This window comes from Cardiocondyla obscurior, linkage group LG05, assembly GCF_019399895.1.
Source record: "Cardiocondyla obscurior isolate alpha-2009 linkage group LG05, Cobs3.1, whole genome shotgun sequence".
Taxonomy (NCBI): domain Eukaryota; kingdom Metazoa; phylum Arthropoda; class Insecta; order Hymenoptera; family Formicidae; genus Cardiocondyla; species Cardiocondyla obscurior.
This window is the reverse complement of record NC_091868.1, coordinates 6,128,517-6,144,637: the sequence shown is the minus strand read 5'-3', so window position 1 is coordinate 6,144,637 and position 16,121 is coordinate 6,128,517. Positions and strand designations below refer to the sequence as shown.

The 16,121-nt window shown below is 45.0% G+C and overlaps 1 protein-coding gene and 1 long non-coding RNA gene across 2 annotated transcripts; one reads left to right on the top strand and one right to left on the bottom strand.

Moving 5' to 3' along the window:
- The first annotated feature begins 1,518 nt into the window (after window positions 1-1,518).
- Window positions 1,519-16,114, top strand: Impe1 (Ecdysone-inducible gene E1). Its single transcript, XM_070657077.1, has 8 exons — window positions 1,519-2,009; window positions 10,580-10,742; window positions 11,027-11,158; window positions 11,988-12,278; window positions 13,419-13,637; window positions 13,763-14,173; window positions 14,308-14,562; window positions 15,559-16,114. Exons 1-8 carry the CDS (start codon window positions 1,956-1,958, stop codon window positions 15,576-15,578), a joined length of 1,545 nt encoding a protein of 514 aa, XP_070513178.1. The 5' UTR covers window positions 1,519-1,955; the 3' UTR covers window positions 15,579-16,114.
- Window positions 11,018-11,994, bottom strand: LOC139102931 (uncharacterized). Its single transcript, XR_011545798.1, has 3 exons — window positions 11,657-11,994; window positions 11,460-11,572; window positions 11,018-11,147 (listed from the first exon to the last, which is right to left on the bottom strand). It is a non-coding gene; the product is annotated as an uncharacterized lncRNA (long non-coding RNA).
- Window positions 16,115-16,121: the final 7 nt, after the last annotated feature.

Genomic DNA, 16,121 nt, shown 5'->3' with positions numbered 1-16,121 from the left:
CAAGATCGCTATTATCCGTATCGCGCAGCGTCGGCCGCAGATTAGCCCGATTTCGACAACGTTCGCGCCTACACTTCGCGGTTCCGGCGTAGCTTAAACCGTGGAATGATTGATCGAGAGGACGAGGCCCGTGTCCGGTAAACTCTTGCATAGTAGAGCTGCAAACGGCACCGCACGGTAGGCGCGAGATTTTTTTGCACAAAAAAAACTAATGTCCCGATCGTTATCTGGATTCTTCCCGGGATAAAAGTGTGCGAGCTACGCGTACCTTCGCGTGGCAGAAAAAGAGTGACAAATTACGACCCATAATTGCGTCACTATGTATTACATTTGAGGGTAGTATACAACTGATCATCAACACGGTCGCAAATGATTAAACGATCGAGAGACGGCAGAAAGATAAAAAAAAAAAAAAAAAAAAAAAAAAAAAAAGACGATTAATCGCGTAACAAGTCTTGCTCGATTTTTTTTCGGGATGATCCTGGTCGGTGAGATTCCCATGAATTTCATCTGTAAAGTCTCTCTCATTTACCATGTTTAGTTTCTTCAATTGTATCGAGACGAGAGATAGATAGATAGATTGAGGCGAGTGAGAGAGATTCGCCCGCAAGGAGGAATTCAACGCTCAAGCTAGCGTCCGACACTAAAAACGGGTTGTTTACGCATACCTAAGCCGCAAAGAGTGGGATACTCGCTCACTTATTTCGCCGTAATGAATTGAGCGGTTGATACGTTACTCCGGGGTAGCGATTACCGGAGCACCGTCCTGGAACGGTTAACAATCCGCCGGCGTTCCATCGGGATTCTATCCGAGATTCGTTGGCGGCACTGATCGCGATCGTTAATAAAGATAATCGAGGAGGGGATGTGCTCTGAAGATCCGCGAGGAATTTATGCGTTGACGATACCGCCGGTCTCGGCAACTTTTTTCCCTCGCGATCTGTCGACCAATTTTGCAAGCGCACTTCCGCGCGCACCTCCTCTCGTTAAACCATCTCGCAGTCGCGCGGATCCTTTATTTGCATTCCAACGCAGCGCCACTTCCTCTTCGTCAAAGCGGACTTAGCGACGTTTCTTCACTCGTCTACGCCTCTGCGGCTTTCGAGTCGCCGCCGCCGTGATTCGACTAATGATATGTTGCGGAATATTGTATTTAGCTGGTCTGCCGGTCTCTCGCCGCTCTTCTGTCCGGCGGCTCTGTGTCAATTTTCTTGCGTGTTACCCGAGCTACCATTATTATCGGGATGGATTAGATCTCACCCGCTTTCCAAGCGCAACGGGGACACGCCACGCGGTTGCATTTACAGCACATTATTTTTTATTATTTTTTATTTTTTTCTTTTTTCGAAAATGCGAGATGTTCGCTGCGGCAAATAAAAAAGTACGCCTCGCTCTATTTGTCATCGCGGGAAAACGCGCAGCGTGGAGAAACTGAAACGGAAAAAGAAAATGGAAAATAAACGACGGCATTCGCTAAAGCTTCGACGCTTTATCTGCGCGTAGGCAATCCGAATAACAGTCTTAATTGAATCATTGTGTCGAAGTAAGACCGGAGCCTCCCCCGTTCTTGAAAGAATATCGAAGAAGAGGAGAATCGAGGAAGCTCGGAAGACAGGGAGTCCGAGAGCGAGGAGGAAGGAGGTGGGAGCGTGGGCCCCGTCTTGGTCGCTTTTCCGTTCCTTCTGCTGCTCCCGCGCCAAAAGCCAGCCCGAACGGGGCCCGTTCAGTCTCGTTTCAGTCATCCCGACGTACGCGTAGACGCGCAACATCGCGGAGAAGGCACCGGCCGCCACAGGCTTGTTTACATCATCTTCGTGCCGCGCAGTCACCCCTCGCGCGCAACTCTAACGATCGCGCTCGTTATCGGCGGTGATACAGTAACGCGTATACGGCCGCAGGTGAAGCGGGAAATCGATTTGACTCGGAGGAGCCTCGTGGCCAGCAAAGCGGAAATAATGCGCGGAAGTCGTGGGACGGTCCTCGTCCTGTGCACGATGATCAATTGCCTGGTGAGTTCGAACTGTCTCCACCGTGCGTACTTCAGATTTTAACGTCGTTCCTTTCCCGCTCAAGCCGGAAACGGCGAGAGTGACCGCCGGACTCGTTTAACGCGCGGACACGACTTGTTTGACACGCAATTGTTCGCGAGGACAGGTGTATCTCGCGCGTAACGCGACGCCGTAATCGCGGTCGCGTGGATCTCATTTTTCCAGGGGCGCTTGGGACAGTGATCGACGGTAATCGGCGCCGATTGTCACGCCAAATTACATGAATCTCGTTATATCTTGGTTTAGAATAAAACGTTGCTCCTTTTTAATCGAACCCTTCGACCTGTTCGCTATGATACGCGGACGCTCCCTTTTCGAGGTGTGCGAGGAAACTTTTTCATTCGCCCACGCGGCGATCCGAAGCTGAAACGACTCGTCATTATCATTCTCGTGCTCATCTATCCGCGTGAAAAAAAAAAATCCAGGCTGTCGAACCGTTGTAGGGCCTTGTTATTACGCATCCCACGTAGCGAGCGCACAACCGGGTACCTTTAGAGGCACCGGTAATTTTATTCTTCTTCGAGTCTTCTCAAGGTCGCTCGGAGCAAGATTAAAATTCCATTGATGTCGGCTACAGGCGCGAGGAGGCTCTAGGCGGCTGGATTCGTAAAAAAAAAGACCCTTGATTATCAATTCTGTGGTTTGGAACCCGCCGGTCTTCCGGCAGGACTGCGTTCGTCCGCACACGTGTGGCATCACAATAATTCTTACCTGACCTCTTGGGTCGTTGGACTCTGACACGTCGTCGAGGTGTCGTTCCGTTGAATATGCGAGTGGCGTTAAAGGCGAATGCATTCCGGGCGGCCCCCTTTTGAATTACCGCCCCGACTTCAGCGGGAAGTTAATATTTTACTTTAAACATACGTGCTAAGTGCTACGGTGTGGCATCATTGCCCTCGCGTCTATCTCGCTTTAATAACCGCAGTAAAACTCTTATGCATTGGTGGCGAATAGCAGGCCGTCCTTTCTTATGCGTCGTCTAGTGCGTTACGGTATCACGCCTTTTTTACACCGCGCGCTTTTTTTTTTCCGCCGCAAACGGATATATTATATTACATTACAGGGACTCGTGTTGATTGAATTAATCTTTAATGCGCTGTTAAATACTCGACTAATCGAGACATCTACTTTCACGAAGGCAGTTCGAAGCAATGTTTTTATTAAGTAATAAAGATATCGCATCCGCGATAAACGAACACCTTATTTGATTTATATAGGACGTATTTCATAACATTTTACAATTTATTTTAATTAATTTTATTCGACCACTTTTTTTATCGGACAAGAATTTAATTATAATTTTATTTAAGCGTTATACGTTCGATTTTTCGTCTTTTTATTAACGCAACGCGTCTCTGCGCTTTCGTTCATCAGCAATTCGGCGTGTCGTGCGGAACATTGAATTAAACATTAGCCGTTCTTTTATTAGGCCGATGACGGGCGTGTTCGCACGTGCGTGACGTATCGACTGGCAAAAGAGCGCGCGAATACATTTCCGCTTTTGCATCGTAAAAAAATTTCGAACTCATTAAATTGCATTGGATTCGCTTTTTTTTTTTTTTTTCTTTTTCTTTCGATTATACGTTCTTATTTCAAATGCATCAAGTATATATTAAAGTCAAGTTTTCAAAAGGAAAAATATTAAGGAGAGTGCTGTCAGAAAGTGAGACGTATTTCAAAGGAAAACCTGAATAATTTTTAGGACAACTCGCAAGGTATATTTAACCAAGCAAACATTAGAAGCGATGCACCTCTCGCGTTGTCTCGTCCTAAATAAATACAAGAGGTAAAATATGGAATACCAGCGTTTGAGCCTTCCTAGTCTTTTGAAATAATTTTACAGGCAACGTCCGACACCGGGGTGTGTTAGACGAGACGAGCCGCAGTTTATCTTAAATGCCCTCTTACGATAATGCGATCGCGAACTGCGTATTTTTAAATTTTTAATACGTTCCGTGGCTCAGGCTATCGATGATCCAGAAAAGGCCGCAATTGTTTCCATATCGCGTAAACTTCACGACGTCGGGGAACAAAATTATTCCACGGTGCTCCACAATCGAGCCCGAGTTTCATTAGTTTCCCTATAGATCCTCCACCCATGCTAACAAGAACAAACCTATTGTTTTCGCGGCCAGGGGAGGGAAGGACGAGACGGAGGGCTGGAGAAAATAGATCGGCCACGACCACGGGGGCCAATTTACAGGCAAACAGAACTCGGAGAACTCCGCCTCCTCCTAGTTCCACGCAGCGGTAGTTGCAATCCCATCTGTAACGATGCGGCTGAATATTGGCTCGTTTCTTTCCTTTTCCTCGCATTATGCAGGGTACCTTCGCCTTTCGAGTCTTTCTTGCTGCTGTCGCATCTGTTACTGCGAGCGACTTCATTCCGAGAGCGGTTTCACGAGGCCCCGATATCGATGCTCCCCTATACAGAACGTCTTAGAATATATATATCTGGAAAATCCAGCTGAACGGTCGAATTTGTTTGCAAATTTTTTTTCTACATCTCTTACCAAAGATCTGATCAAAGATCAATTTTTATTTCCACGACTTCGAAAGATTAAAACTTTTTTTTTTTTTTTTGTTCTCGAGCAAAAATCCGGAATTATGGAATCGTAAGCTGCTTAGTTATTCCACGCTTAAGGTTTACTCGTTTATTTCTCTTGCTTAAGACAACCTGCGTACAGGTTGCTAAAAGATAACTTCGACAGAAGCGAACGGCGTGGTTAATAAGAAATGTTCATACTTGCACTATTTGCATACGAAAAAGATTGACAGGAATATGAGCGATTAGAGCAAGAAGGATCACTTGTAGAAGATTGCAGATGCAGGCAACGGTAATTAAGAGCGACCACGAGTCGAGCAAGTCATTTTTAGTTTTTGCGACTTTTCTTCTCGACGAGTTTTTTCCCAAGCGCGGACCTTTTTTTCCCACCTCACCCTCCGCTTTACCCCGAGCGTAATTCACGGTACGCATGTATGAAACGCGATTCCCATGTACGGCGAGGAGCGGATAGCCGGGGAAACGCTCGAGTTACCAATACACACGTGTTGGAAACCGGGTACCGGTATCCCATGAGATAATTGCGACCGTCCGATGCTTCCGTGCATCTTGGTGCGCGAATAGCATTGCCATACCTTGTAATCGACCACCCGACAATTATTCTCGCGGCAACGATTGGATTTTTCGACGCGTTTTCTGATCCGACCAGAGTGCGCTAATGACCGCGAGACGCGCGCGTTACGCCGAGAAAATCGACATTCTCGGGGCATGCAATTATCTGAAATCGATAGTCAATGCACCCGGTTACCTGCACAAGGATACGTCGTGCCGTTCGTTTTCAGAAGAAACGATTTTCGCTTTTATCCGAGATATTTATAGACACCGCCTGTTACGGCGACTCAAATCATCAATTTTAGCAACGTAAAAGCATTTTAAGAGCCATCGGTGTAGTTGCAAAAAAAAAATTGCCAACGTCTGCTTGAAATTGAATATAATCTCGAATATATAGATTTCAATTTTTAAGTACTTTAAATAACTCGGTTTCGTTAAGAAGAAAAAAAAAAAACGAAGTATGATTCGTATACCGCTAGTTTAAACTTTTCCTGGCGGAAGATCGATTTGCGATTGATAAAGTGCGCGGACAGAAACTGGAATAGCTTGAATGTCTTGTAAAAATGAAAAGTGGACGTGCGCAACGTGCGTTTCCAGAGTCGTTCGACTCCGATTCCGCGCGAAGATCGCGGCCAACGCGTCGTTTACATTTGAAATAACGTTATCGTGTGCGGGCTTCGAAACGTGAGGATTATTTCGCACGTTGTCGACCGTGAAATTGTTGGCATGACAGCGACGGCATATGCTCGTAAATTCTATCATTCGGGATACGCGTGTATCTCGATCGCGCATCGCGGTCGCTCGTTGCAGCTGCGACAAAATTTACGGCCGCATTAAGGGCGCGTCGCGTAATCACGTTGCGACAATAATTAACGACGTCGCGGCGAATTATTCCGATTCAATCCTCTTCCGGAATCCCGTCGTCTCGCTTTTAATTCATAAATTATCGGTCGGTGGTTCTATTTACAATCGTGCGGGATATCACCCGTTAGCGTACGAGCGACCGACGTTCTTAATTAAGAAAGGCATTAAAGAACAGTAGATCTCAGTTTTCTCTCCGCAGTTACAATCGGCACGTTATATTTTTGCCGAGTCTTCGTAAATTCTTTCAAATAATATAAATTCTTTGGTTCACATCGGATCAATTAATTAAATGAGATTGAAAATAATTGAGTCCTGTTGATTTTAACACACGAGCAATACACCTTGGACCGTAAAGAGTTATAAACTTTGTAAAGAGTAAGTAAATTCGATAAACGTTTAAGTGAGCGCAATCGACGATCTTTGTTTTATCTCGAAGAAATGTTTTTTTCTTTTTTCTTTTTTTTACGTCTTTTCTGTTAATGGCTTTTGTTACTACTCGCGTTTTATCAACACATTTCTCTTCGACGTTTTACGATTATGGCCCTTTTCACGGAAACCGTGATCTCGATGCAGCCACGGGGAAATTATTCGAACAATGTAATTTCGTACAAAATGCTAGCCAGTTCAGAAAAGAAAATGCATCGTCCGTCCGCGCGACCGGCACGCATTTCAGATACGTGCGTGCAAGCGTTCCCGCGCGTAACCGCGATGCGTAACAATGCTATCGTGATTTGCGGGGAAAGGAACGATCCGTGCAAATCTGCCTCGCGAAGAATATCGAGCGCGCAACGACCAAGGAGGTCCGGGGAGATACGATGAGATAAGGAGTAGAGTTACAACCGAGTTCTACGATGTGATTGAGATACTAATACTAAGAGTGCCCTAATCGTGACTCCGGCATGATATTAAATTATTTCTCGACGTTGAACCTAATGGCGATTATAAACCATTGAAGTCGATTGCATGACGGAGCAAAAGGCAAGATTATTAAGCAACAGATATCTCGTAATCCGTACAGTGACCCGCCGTACACTTCACCCTCGGTCTAACTCTTCAAACGCGAGTGGTACGATACGATGACAACGGGCATACGAAATGTGCGTTATTATCGAGCGGCTTGTCCTTTTCACGTTCACTTTCTATGGGATTATATCTAAGCGGAAAGAAAAAAAAAAAAATATATGCCGACGCGGTCTGCATTCCATCGTATCATCATTGGGGAAGATAGAGAAGCAGAAAGAGCGGGAGGCGTCCGTGATTAAACTTAACCGAACCGCAATTTAACCGTCGCCGTAAAAATCAGAGACGCCCGAGAAGACGATGGAATCTGCGCCTCGCCTCACGTGCGCTTTGTCTCGCGAATATGTAACAGATGCGGAACCCTCATCCTTGAATCTTTTTCCCTTTGAGCCAGAGCGTTTAGCCGCGGGCGAAAATATGAAATATAAAGCGCGACAAATAGATTGACTTAAATAATTAGCCACAATATTTGTAGCACACTCGTCGTAATTTTACATTGCTCTTTTTTTTTTTATGGTAAAAATAGACTTTTTACCTCTCTGTATGTTAATTTTTCGAACTGTTCGATCTCTTCGAAATACGAGTCTTGAAATTATTCTTTGAATATTCTCTTTGACGAAACGATGGGGGAGGGCGTCCTTGCGTCTCGCCGTTCTTCGAGTCGCCAGCTGAAGCGCGAAAGGAATTTCCGCGTGGGAACCGGCGTTACAGATCGCGATATCGTCCTCAGGCGCGCTTCTCCTTGCCGCGGCCGTGGATTGCTCTTCTATTCTGCGCTTAAATTGGCTCGGCTCGTTAGGCGTAATTAAGAGCTGGCGGGAGGCGTTTGCGTTGAATATAAAATTCCATCCTGCCACCCTTGGATGCGGCGCTACGCACGCTGGGCTCGTGCTCTGTACTTCCACGTGCACGCCGCGTTGCGTGCAACGGCCGATTAACCCTTTCCTTTTCTCTTTCTCTCTCTGCATCGAGGTGAATTAATTTCTTTCGTATGCCCGCATATGCGTGCGAGCACGTGTGACTATTAATTACTTAGGAGATGATAAGAGAGCGGCCGCGATCGCGTGTTACAACAGGGAAAGCAATAGATAGCGATGCGGATTGATAAGTAATGAGCGCTCATCACGCTCCGTGAAAACCGAGCTCGACGCTCGGTGAGCCGTGGATGCACACGTGGTTTTAACCCGGATAAGAAAACTTCATTGCGCGTCAATACCGCGGCGTTTTTCTCATTCCTCGAGAAGAATTTCTTGCTTACATGCGTGTCCGCGTGTAAATTTGCATACTGCTTAAACAAGAAATCCGTGCCCCTTAAGGTACCGCTATAAGTAGGTGTCTCTCGTTTTATCGTTATCTCTTTCGTATTTCTTTGTGTTATTTAATATAACAAAGTCGGAAGGAGAAACGACGGTAATTGGCCAGTAATTGAGAAGCGATAAAGTCTCAGTTAGCGATATTATGCGACGCCGATATTCGATTACGTTTAATGAACGTCGGCGGTCTCGCTCGTTGCGTAACGCGATGCGCTATATTAATTAATTAATAATTAATTAAAAGGGTACTCGTAAACAGGGAAGCGGGAGCGCTACGATCCATCTTTTATTCCCGTGCTTCGTTTTAATGCCGAAGCGTGATTTATATTTCAAGGATAGTATCTTTACTCTCAGAAAACTTGATGCTTCCTCTTACTGTACCTTTCCGCTGGTAAGAAAAGCAATAAAACGCGAGGGGAAAAGATCCGAGCGAGACCGGTGGAGCAACAGCTTAGAAAAATGCTACCGGCTAAGGATCTCTTTATGCGATTTCTTTTTACTTTCGGAACGGGATAAAGGCGGGTTACCGGACGTTCTTCGGAGATATATATCCGCGGGACACGAGCGACAGTTCAATTTTCCGACACGGCGAATCGGCGCGTCGGCGATCGTTAATTCGCTGCAACGCGATTACGTTAGGCGCGACGGCGACCGCTTCGGCAATAAAATCTTACGACCGCGGGCTCACGTATAACCGCGCGTACTCTTTGAGAGACCGAGATATGCCGGGTTCCATCCGAATAATATTGCGCACGCCGCCCCAGCTTGAGGCGCACGGTGCGCGCTAACGGTTCATACGCGCGCAACGGATGCCGTGTCACCTTGCGGTGCTTAAAGCGTGCAGCCGCGAATCTGCCGCGCGATTTCTATTTCCATTTTCATTGCCGCGGCACCGTGCGAGCCTCCGCGAGCACCGAGCTGGACGATTTAACAGATGCCCTACGTTCCTCGCCGCCGCGGTCGCCCGTATTTCCGTGTTCCTATAAAAAGAAGGGCGCTGTGGGAAGCGTAAAAGAATGCGGCAGCGATGCACATTTTTTTTTTCACTCTCAAACTTGGTTTTTTTTTTTTTTTTATCTTAACAAAGTTATGTAAAATTGATCTGTTTTCTTTTTTTTTTTTTATTATTAAAGATTGCATTAGGGTCCTCACGTTGATTTCGATTCGGTTGGGTTGTAAGCAAGCGATGAAGATTTATTTGTTATTAACAATATTTTAAATAATATTATATTAATTTATTTGACGTAAACGGACGCCGTTGCGCTTCCGAGTCTACCGGGCCAGTGAATGCGGACAAAAGTGCGCGGGCATTGTTTGGAGATCGTGGGAAACCGGGAAGCGATTAGGGAGAGAGAAGAAAAGAGAAAGAGAGGATAGGAAACTGCACATTGGGCACGTATTCGCTTGGCACCCACCCGGCGCAATACGCATTCGACGCAGAAGAACAATCGCGGAAGCGAAGGTTACGAGAACGCGCGAGTAAGGTGCATTCACCGTGAAAAGCGCCGGGATGCACGTCGAGGCGTCTCGGCCTTGACTCCCGATGGCACCAACGTATGTGGGTTACAAATCATAAAAACCCGCTCGTACCATGCAATTTCGTGAATTCTGTACGCCAAGTTAAAAATTTCTTTACATCGCGACGCGTGAGATCTTGAAAACGAGATAATTCTCAATTTCCCTTCTTCCTCCCCCCCCCAAAAAAAAAAATAATAATTTGCCGCTCTTTTGCGCACGCTCGAATCCGAAAATTTACAAAATATTTTTTTCCGTACGATTGCAGCAGAAACGGAAGTTCGTAAAACGGAACGCAATTGTCTGTTCGTGCGCTTTTTATGTAGCGCGACGAATGCGTCGATTGTGTGCATCGAAACGTTCTCTGGGGAAAAGAGGGGAATGTAGGAAATCGTCGCGCTGTTAGTCGCAATCGCTTAAACCTTCTGGTAGCTTTTAGCAATCTCTTTTTAACGTTATTGTGCGACGCCGTTGGATCGATTCGCGACGATGTCGCTGGGGCGTTTTAATTGAATGACACGCTTAATAATTGATTCCTATTTTTTGTGCCAATATAATCGTGATATTAGGAAAGCAATAAAGTGCGAAGCGAAATACCAAATTTTTAATTCCAGTCTGGCCGGAGTCTAAGTTTAAAAAAAAAAAAAAATAAAAAATTAGGTCGCTAAAAAAGAGAATGTAATTCGTCTTCGATCTTCTTGTAGAGATTGGCGTCATCCTCGCCCACTTCAACGAGCGTGAGGCTCGGCGACGAGTGCAACCGAGACCGGGAGTGCGATGTCGTGATCGCTAATAGTCACTGCTACTTGGGTTATTGCCGGTGTCAGCCCTTCTTCGCCGGCTACAATGGAACCCATTGTCTCGAATGTAAGTTCGTTCGAAGTACCCTTTTATCCCTTCCAATCATAGCCGCCTTTACCTCTGATCTCTCGAAATCGATGTTCTTGAGTATATTTTATTAACGTAAAAATGTCAGACTTGCCAAAAAAAAAAAAAAGAAATATATATAAATGTACATGATAACTTAATGATATCAAATTACATGGAAATACTTATGTAAAAAATTATTTAAAAAATGTTTGATTGTTTAGAAAGAAAAGAGAAGCTTTGGGTGATAATATAAAATTAATTAGTACCTTGTAATGTTGCAGCGACTCTACTTGGCAATGATTGTCTAGTGAAGGAGCAATGCTCTTTGAAAGTGGCCAACAGCAGCTGCCTCGAGGGCGTGTGCAGATGCGAAGAGGGACATTTGCAGTTTCGTAGGCATACCTGTCTGGGACGTAAGTGCCAATTAGTATCAACTATCTTAATTAAGAACGCTCGATTATATCACATAATTATATATATTAAAATCAATAACAACAGAAGATTTGATAAATAATTACAGTCGAGGATTAAATTTTTATTATTAATTTTAGATTAAGAAAACAGTTGAAGTACATTTATTTTTTTTTTATTTGATCGATTGTGAAACGATATGTGATATTATATTTAATCGGGATATTAATACACCGCGACAGATCGATATGTACTATAACAAGCTATTCGCCCGTGTTCCTTGATGTACGTTGTTAATATTACCGTTGGTATAGCTGTCTTCGGGTGACATTAAGGCGATCATTAGCGACGTGGAACGACGCACGTCGGTGAAAGGATCGACGATGAATAGCTAGACGTAGCGTAGTTAGGATATCCTGCGGAGAAAATTCTAATTTATGTGATCTTCTCCTTCTCGGCTCATCGAACGCGGTACACACGCGCATGCTACGTTAACGTACCTCGGAAATGCATTCCGAGGGATCGTACACTCTCTTTCGCTCTCTTGATTTATTGAGAGTCGGTTTCGATCGCTGACAGCCAGTTATTGCGCCGTTTTCGACGCGGCTTCTTTGCGATTGTGACTTTCTGCGCTAACGATCTTGGTCATTTATTGTCTTCGCAAAGATACGTTGAAGGCACCGCGACGAGTAGATTGTCTTAAGTGGATAAAAACAATGCGATTGTATTTGTTAAAATGAGTTTAAGGTCTGAAATACAACTGCGCCGCAATATACTGGCTCGTAATGCAAAGGAAAATTCATAAGAAGGAAAAAAAATCTAATTTTCCAGCGGCCAAGCTCGGCGAGGTGTGTTACGAACACGCTCACTGCCGTCTCTGGGATCTCGAGTCGCATTGTGATTTTCTCATACCGGATTTATTCGGCCGTTGCCAATGCACCGCTCCGATGCGCCGCGAAGGCGACGTGTGTCGGCCTGACAGTCTCGTGAGGCCAGTGCCACTTCCGGAGCATCTGCTTCCCACTCAGGAGCCGATAATAGAAGATGTCAAGGAGAGCGAACGCGATAAGGAAACTGTCACCGAGGGACAAAAGGACGACGTCGAAGGAGAACAAGACACAGGTACGCGTAATTGAAATTAGACCAACTGTATATCGTTTCAACATTACGGAATTTCTCAGAGTAGAAGTTAGTTTTCTTATAATAATTAATTCACGAATAAAAAAGTAACCTGAGCGTAAGACTAATAATGCATTAATGTACATATAAATTGCAAATAGTTATTTTATCCGCACATAAAATTTCCTTGTATATAGGAAACAAAGCTTCGGGATTATCACAAGACTGTATTCTAAACTTTGTATTCCATCGGGTGCCGCAAACTTGTAACGAGCTAACGCGTGATGTTGACTTCTGCATAAGCCACTTAACATTCCCATGAAGTAATCCTTGGACGCGCGCGTTGTACGAGAATTGTATCAGGCTGCATCATCGCCTTTCTAGCATCCTTGGGTTTCACGCAGCTTTTATCCGATAATCAGCTTTTCCGTACACACGGATGCAACGGGAACGCGCGAGAGACCGAACGGTTTCGTACTCCGACCCGAATGCGCTTCAACGGATTAAACGAGATGAGGCGATTCGCATTCCTAATTAGCACGATCATTAACGAGACACAAATGGTATCTTTCTGTGAACGCATATGTACAAAGAAAATCTTCGTGCGCTTGGTGCTATCACGAGTGATCGCAACATTTCATATTGCTTCTCCATTACCGCTTTCATGGTCTTTTCAGTTAATTATAGACGGTTAACGCATTAATTGGAACAGACGCGCTAATAAATACTTTATTAGGCAACGAACACTGGTCATTAATTCATATCAGGTACGATATCTTAGCGATCGTTTCCAATATATTGTCTTATTGTGATCTTTAAAGTGTTGTACGCTCGACTGGTCGCACGCGCGGCAGTTCACCGAGACCAAGAAGATAAATGAAATTAAGATATACGGAACGATTCTCAACCACTATTGAAATTTACGCGACCCACTCGACTGACTGACTAACGAGTTCGCGGACAAAGATACTTTTTTTTTTTTTTTACTATGTATGTGTTACGGCTGAACAACAGGCATAAGCAAAGAAAATGCAAACTGCATTGCGCTGCAAATCTTATCTTGCACGCACACACAATCTCTGTACACCGGAAACTTTCCATGCATACCGCGCGTAATTAATATGTTGCGTCTTTTATCAATAGGTGTTCAGATATCATGGCTAAAGAACGCGACGATGCTTTTATCAACGGAACCACCCAGTCAGTTGATACCGGTGAATCTGGTGACGCGACCATCATTGAGTTTAAGACCTGGCTCAAGTCGTCCCGGACCAAACGAGCTTCCCGACGATGACGACGCTGTCGTAATCGAGGCAGAAGTTACCGAACCCACCGCTATCACGACGACTTCGACAACTTCCGGTAAAATTGAATATTTTAATTTTTTTTTTTAGACATTTCTTGCGCGTCAAAATATTGTTAAATTACATCGGATGCATTTGTAATCACGGGATCTTAATTAATTTTTTTTTTTTTTTACTTTTTAGCACCAATAAAGACAGACCGTCACGAGAGCACGATAATGACGGCCGTTAGTCTGGGACAAGCGTGTGTCGCCGATCTAGAGTGCCGTATGGCCGATCCGATGTCGCGATGCATCAGCGGCGTGTGCGATTGCAGCTTCCCGATGAACGGCAGTTGTAACGCGCGGCGAACCGGTTGCGCGCCGGGCACGTTCCAGTGCCGCTCGTCCGGAAGCTGCATCAGCTGGTTCTTCGTCTGCGACGGTCGCGCAGACTGCGCCGACGGGTCCGACGAGGAGTGCACGGGTCCTCGATGCCCGATGCAGGCATTCAGATGCAATGACAGTAACGTCTGCATATCGAGGTCTGGAGTATGCGATGGCAACCGGGATTGTCCTCACGGAGAGGACGAAATCGGCTGCAACAATCGCCGAAGTTGGTATCCTTATTTTTATTTTTTTTTTTTTTGTTAATTGTATTTAAAAAAAAAATTGTTTTACTTTACATATTTTGCGTATGTCCCTAATGTACCACTTTAATTTACACGTGAGATTTTTCTATCTGTGCAGAATGTCCCGAGGGCGCGTTCAGATGCAACAATGGTCAGTGCCTGCCGGCGTACGAATTTTGCAACGCGGTGGTTTCCTGTAGGGACGGCAGCGATGAGCCTAGAGGAGCGTGCAGGACGCGTAATCGCGGTCGAATTGCCGCGAGATACTGCCCATTCAGATGCGATAACGGAAGGTGTCGTTCTGACGCGATAACTTGCAGTGGCCGAGATGGATGCGGCGATGGTTCCGACGAGAAGTACTGTAGCGTCTGCAGTAAGTATACTTTTGTGAAAAAAAAAAAAAAAAAGAAAGAAAAATTTAAAACTTAATATAAAATGCGTCACAAATCAATGAATTACCATAGCTGTATCATAAATTAAACAGATTCTTATCGGGATATCAATTTACGCGACCTTTCTCGAGATTTACAAACTAAAACGTTCACAGCTTCTTGAGAAAAGCACTTTGTATTAAAAGTAATAGTCGCTTATGTGGAGACGTCTTTAGAAGAAACATGAGAAGTACCTCTTTCCGCGTTATTCTTCGATAAATAATACCTTACTTACGAAGGCGGCTTTCTTTACCTGAGGTTCTTGATTTTAACGAACGTGATCTTATTCACGTTCGGCACTTCAATATGTGACTCCAGGATAATAACAGTTCGCGATTCGATGCATCGAGGAGCCCGTCGTTAGATCCATGCGTTCCTTCACTTCGTAGAACCTAACTCGAGGCGAAGTCACGCTCGCGTGTAATTAGAGCGGGATGCATCGATTACGTTGTTATCTTCCGCAATAATCTCTGCACACATCCGGAAGAATACAGTGAGAAATTACATAAATGAATTAGTCATAAACGAGCATGTATCTTGAGACGGAAATAATACTTGCGCGCGCGATTCGTGGTCATCGTCCGTGCAGATTGCTCTTCTCGCGGGCTATTTCGCGCGACCGAAATAAAAATGACCATTCTCGCGAACAATAACCGTGTGCAGTAGCGCAAAGTACATTTCGCTCGGTGAACTGTTATCGAGAAAAATTTTAGAAAAGAAGAACGACGTAACGTTGCGACAGTTTAATTTTTAATTCGTCTCTTTGTGGATAAAATTCACGTGACGTCGAACATGCCCTGAATAAACAGTCGTAATTCATTTCTTTGCAATCGCCGATTGCATTCACCGCCCACAGCTTATCATTATCCCAGCGTGGGTGCCTTGCTCTATATTAATTTGCAACAGGATGCCAATTATCAACCCGACATGCATTACAGGATGCAGCGCAAGGATTTAATCTCGACCGGCCAATCTCTTCGTCATATCGTCCGACAAAAGAAAGAGAGAAAGAAAACGAAGCAGATCACCAACCGACTCGTCGACGGTTTCGCGAAGTAAGTGCCCGAGAATTGAGTAGACGGGCGCAAAAGTAAGTGTGACCAAAGATCGTTAAGCCGTATCGTGGTGACTCTGGCTTTCAACGCTCCGTGATTTCGAGACTGAAAGGACCGTTTTTACTCGAACCGGGTACGACTGCCGGTACTCGGGACGAACAGAGAATTTTTCGTCGCGCCTCTCGCGCGAGATCTCGCGTTAAATCACCGGGCCAGTGACCGCCGCCGTAGCGAGTTGCTCTCATCGTCAAGAGGAATGATTGTGCGCGTGTAATAATGGGACTTAATCGCGTATAGTAAGAACGGGTATAGCTTGCACCAAGGGATAACTTTGGTCGCCCTGTGACGATTCGCGTATTCAGGGCCTTATCTTTAAAATATTTGACAAATGCTGTATTGTCTATGCTGTAACGAGTGTAAAATAAACCCCCGAGTACTATTCTGCA

What these genes read in the sequence shown, in the direction of transcription:
- Impe1 (XM_070657077.1), top strand. Translation starts at nt 1,956, where the DNA reads ATGCGCGGAAGTCGTGGGACGGTCCTCGTCCTGTGCACGATGATCAAT. An exon ending in GACGACTTCGACAACTTCCG is followed by an intron (nt 13,638 to 13,762) that starts GTAAAATTGAAT and finishes TTTACTTTTTAG; the next exon opens with CACCAATAAAGACAGACCGT. An exon ending in GAAGTACTGTAGCGTCTGCA is followed by an intron (nt 14,563 to 15,558) that starts GTAAGTATACTT and finishes CATGCATTACAG; the next exon opens with GATGCAGCGCAAGGATTTAA.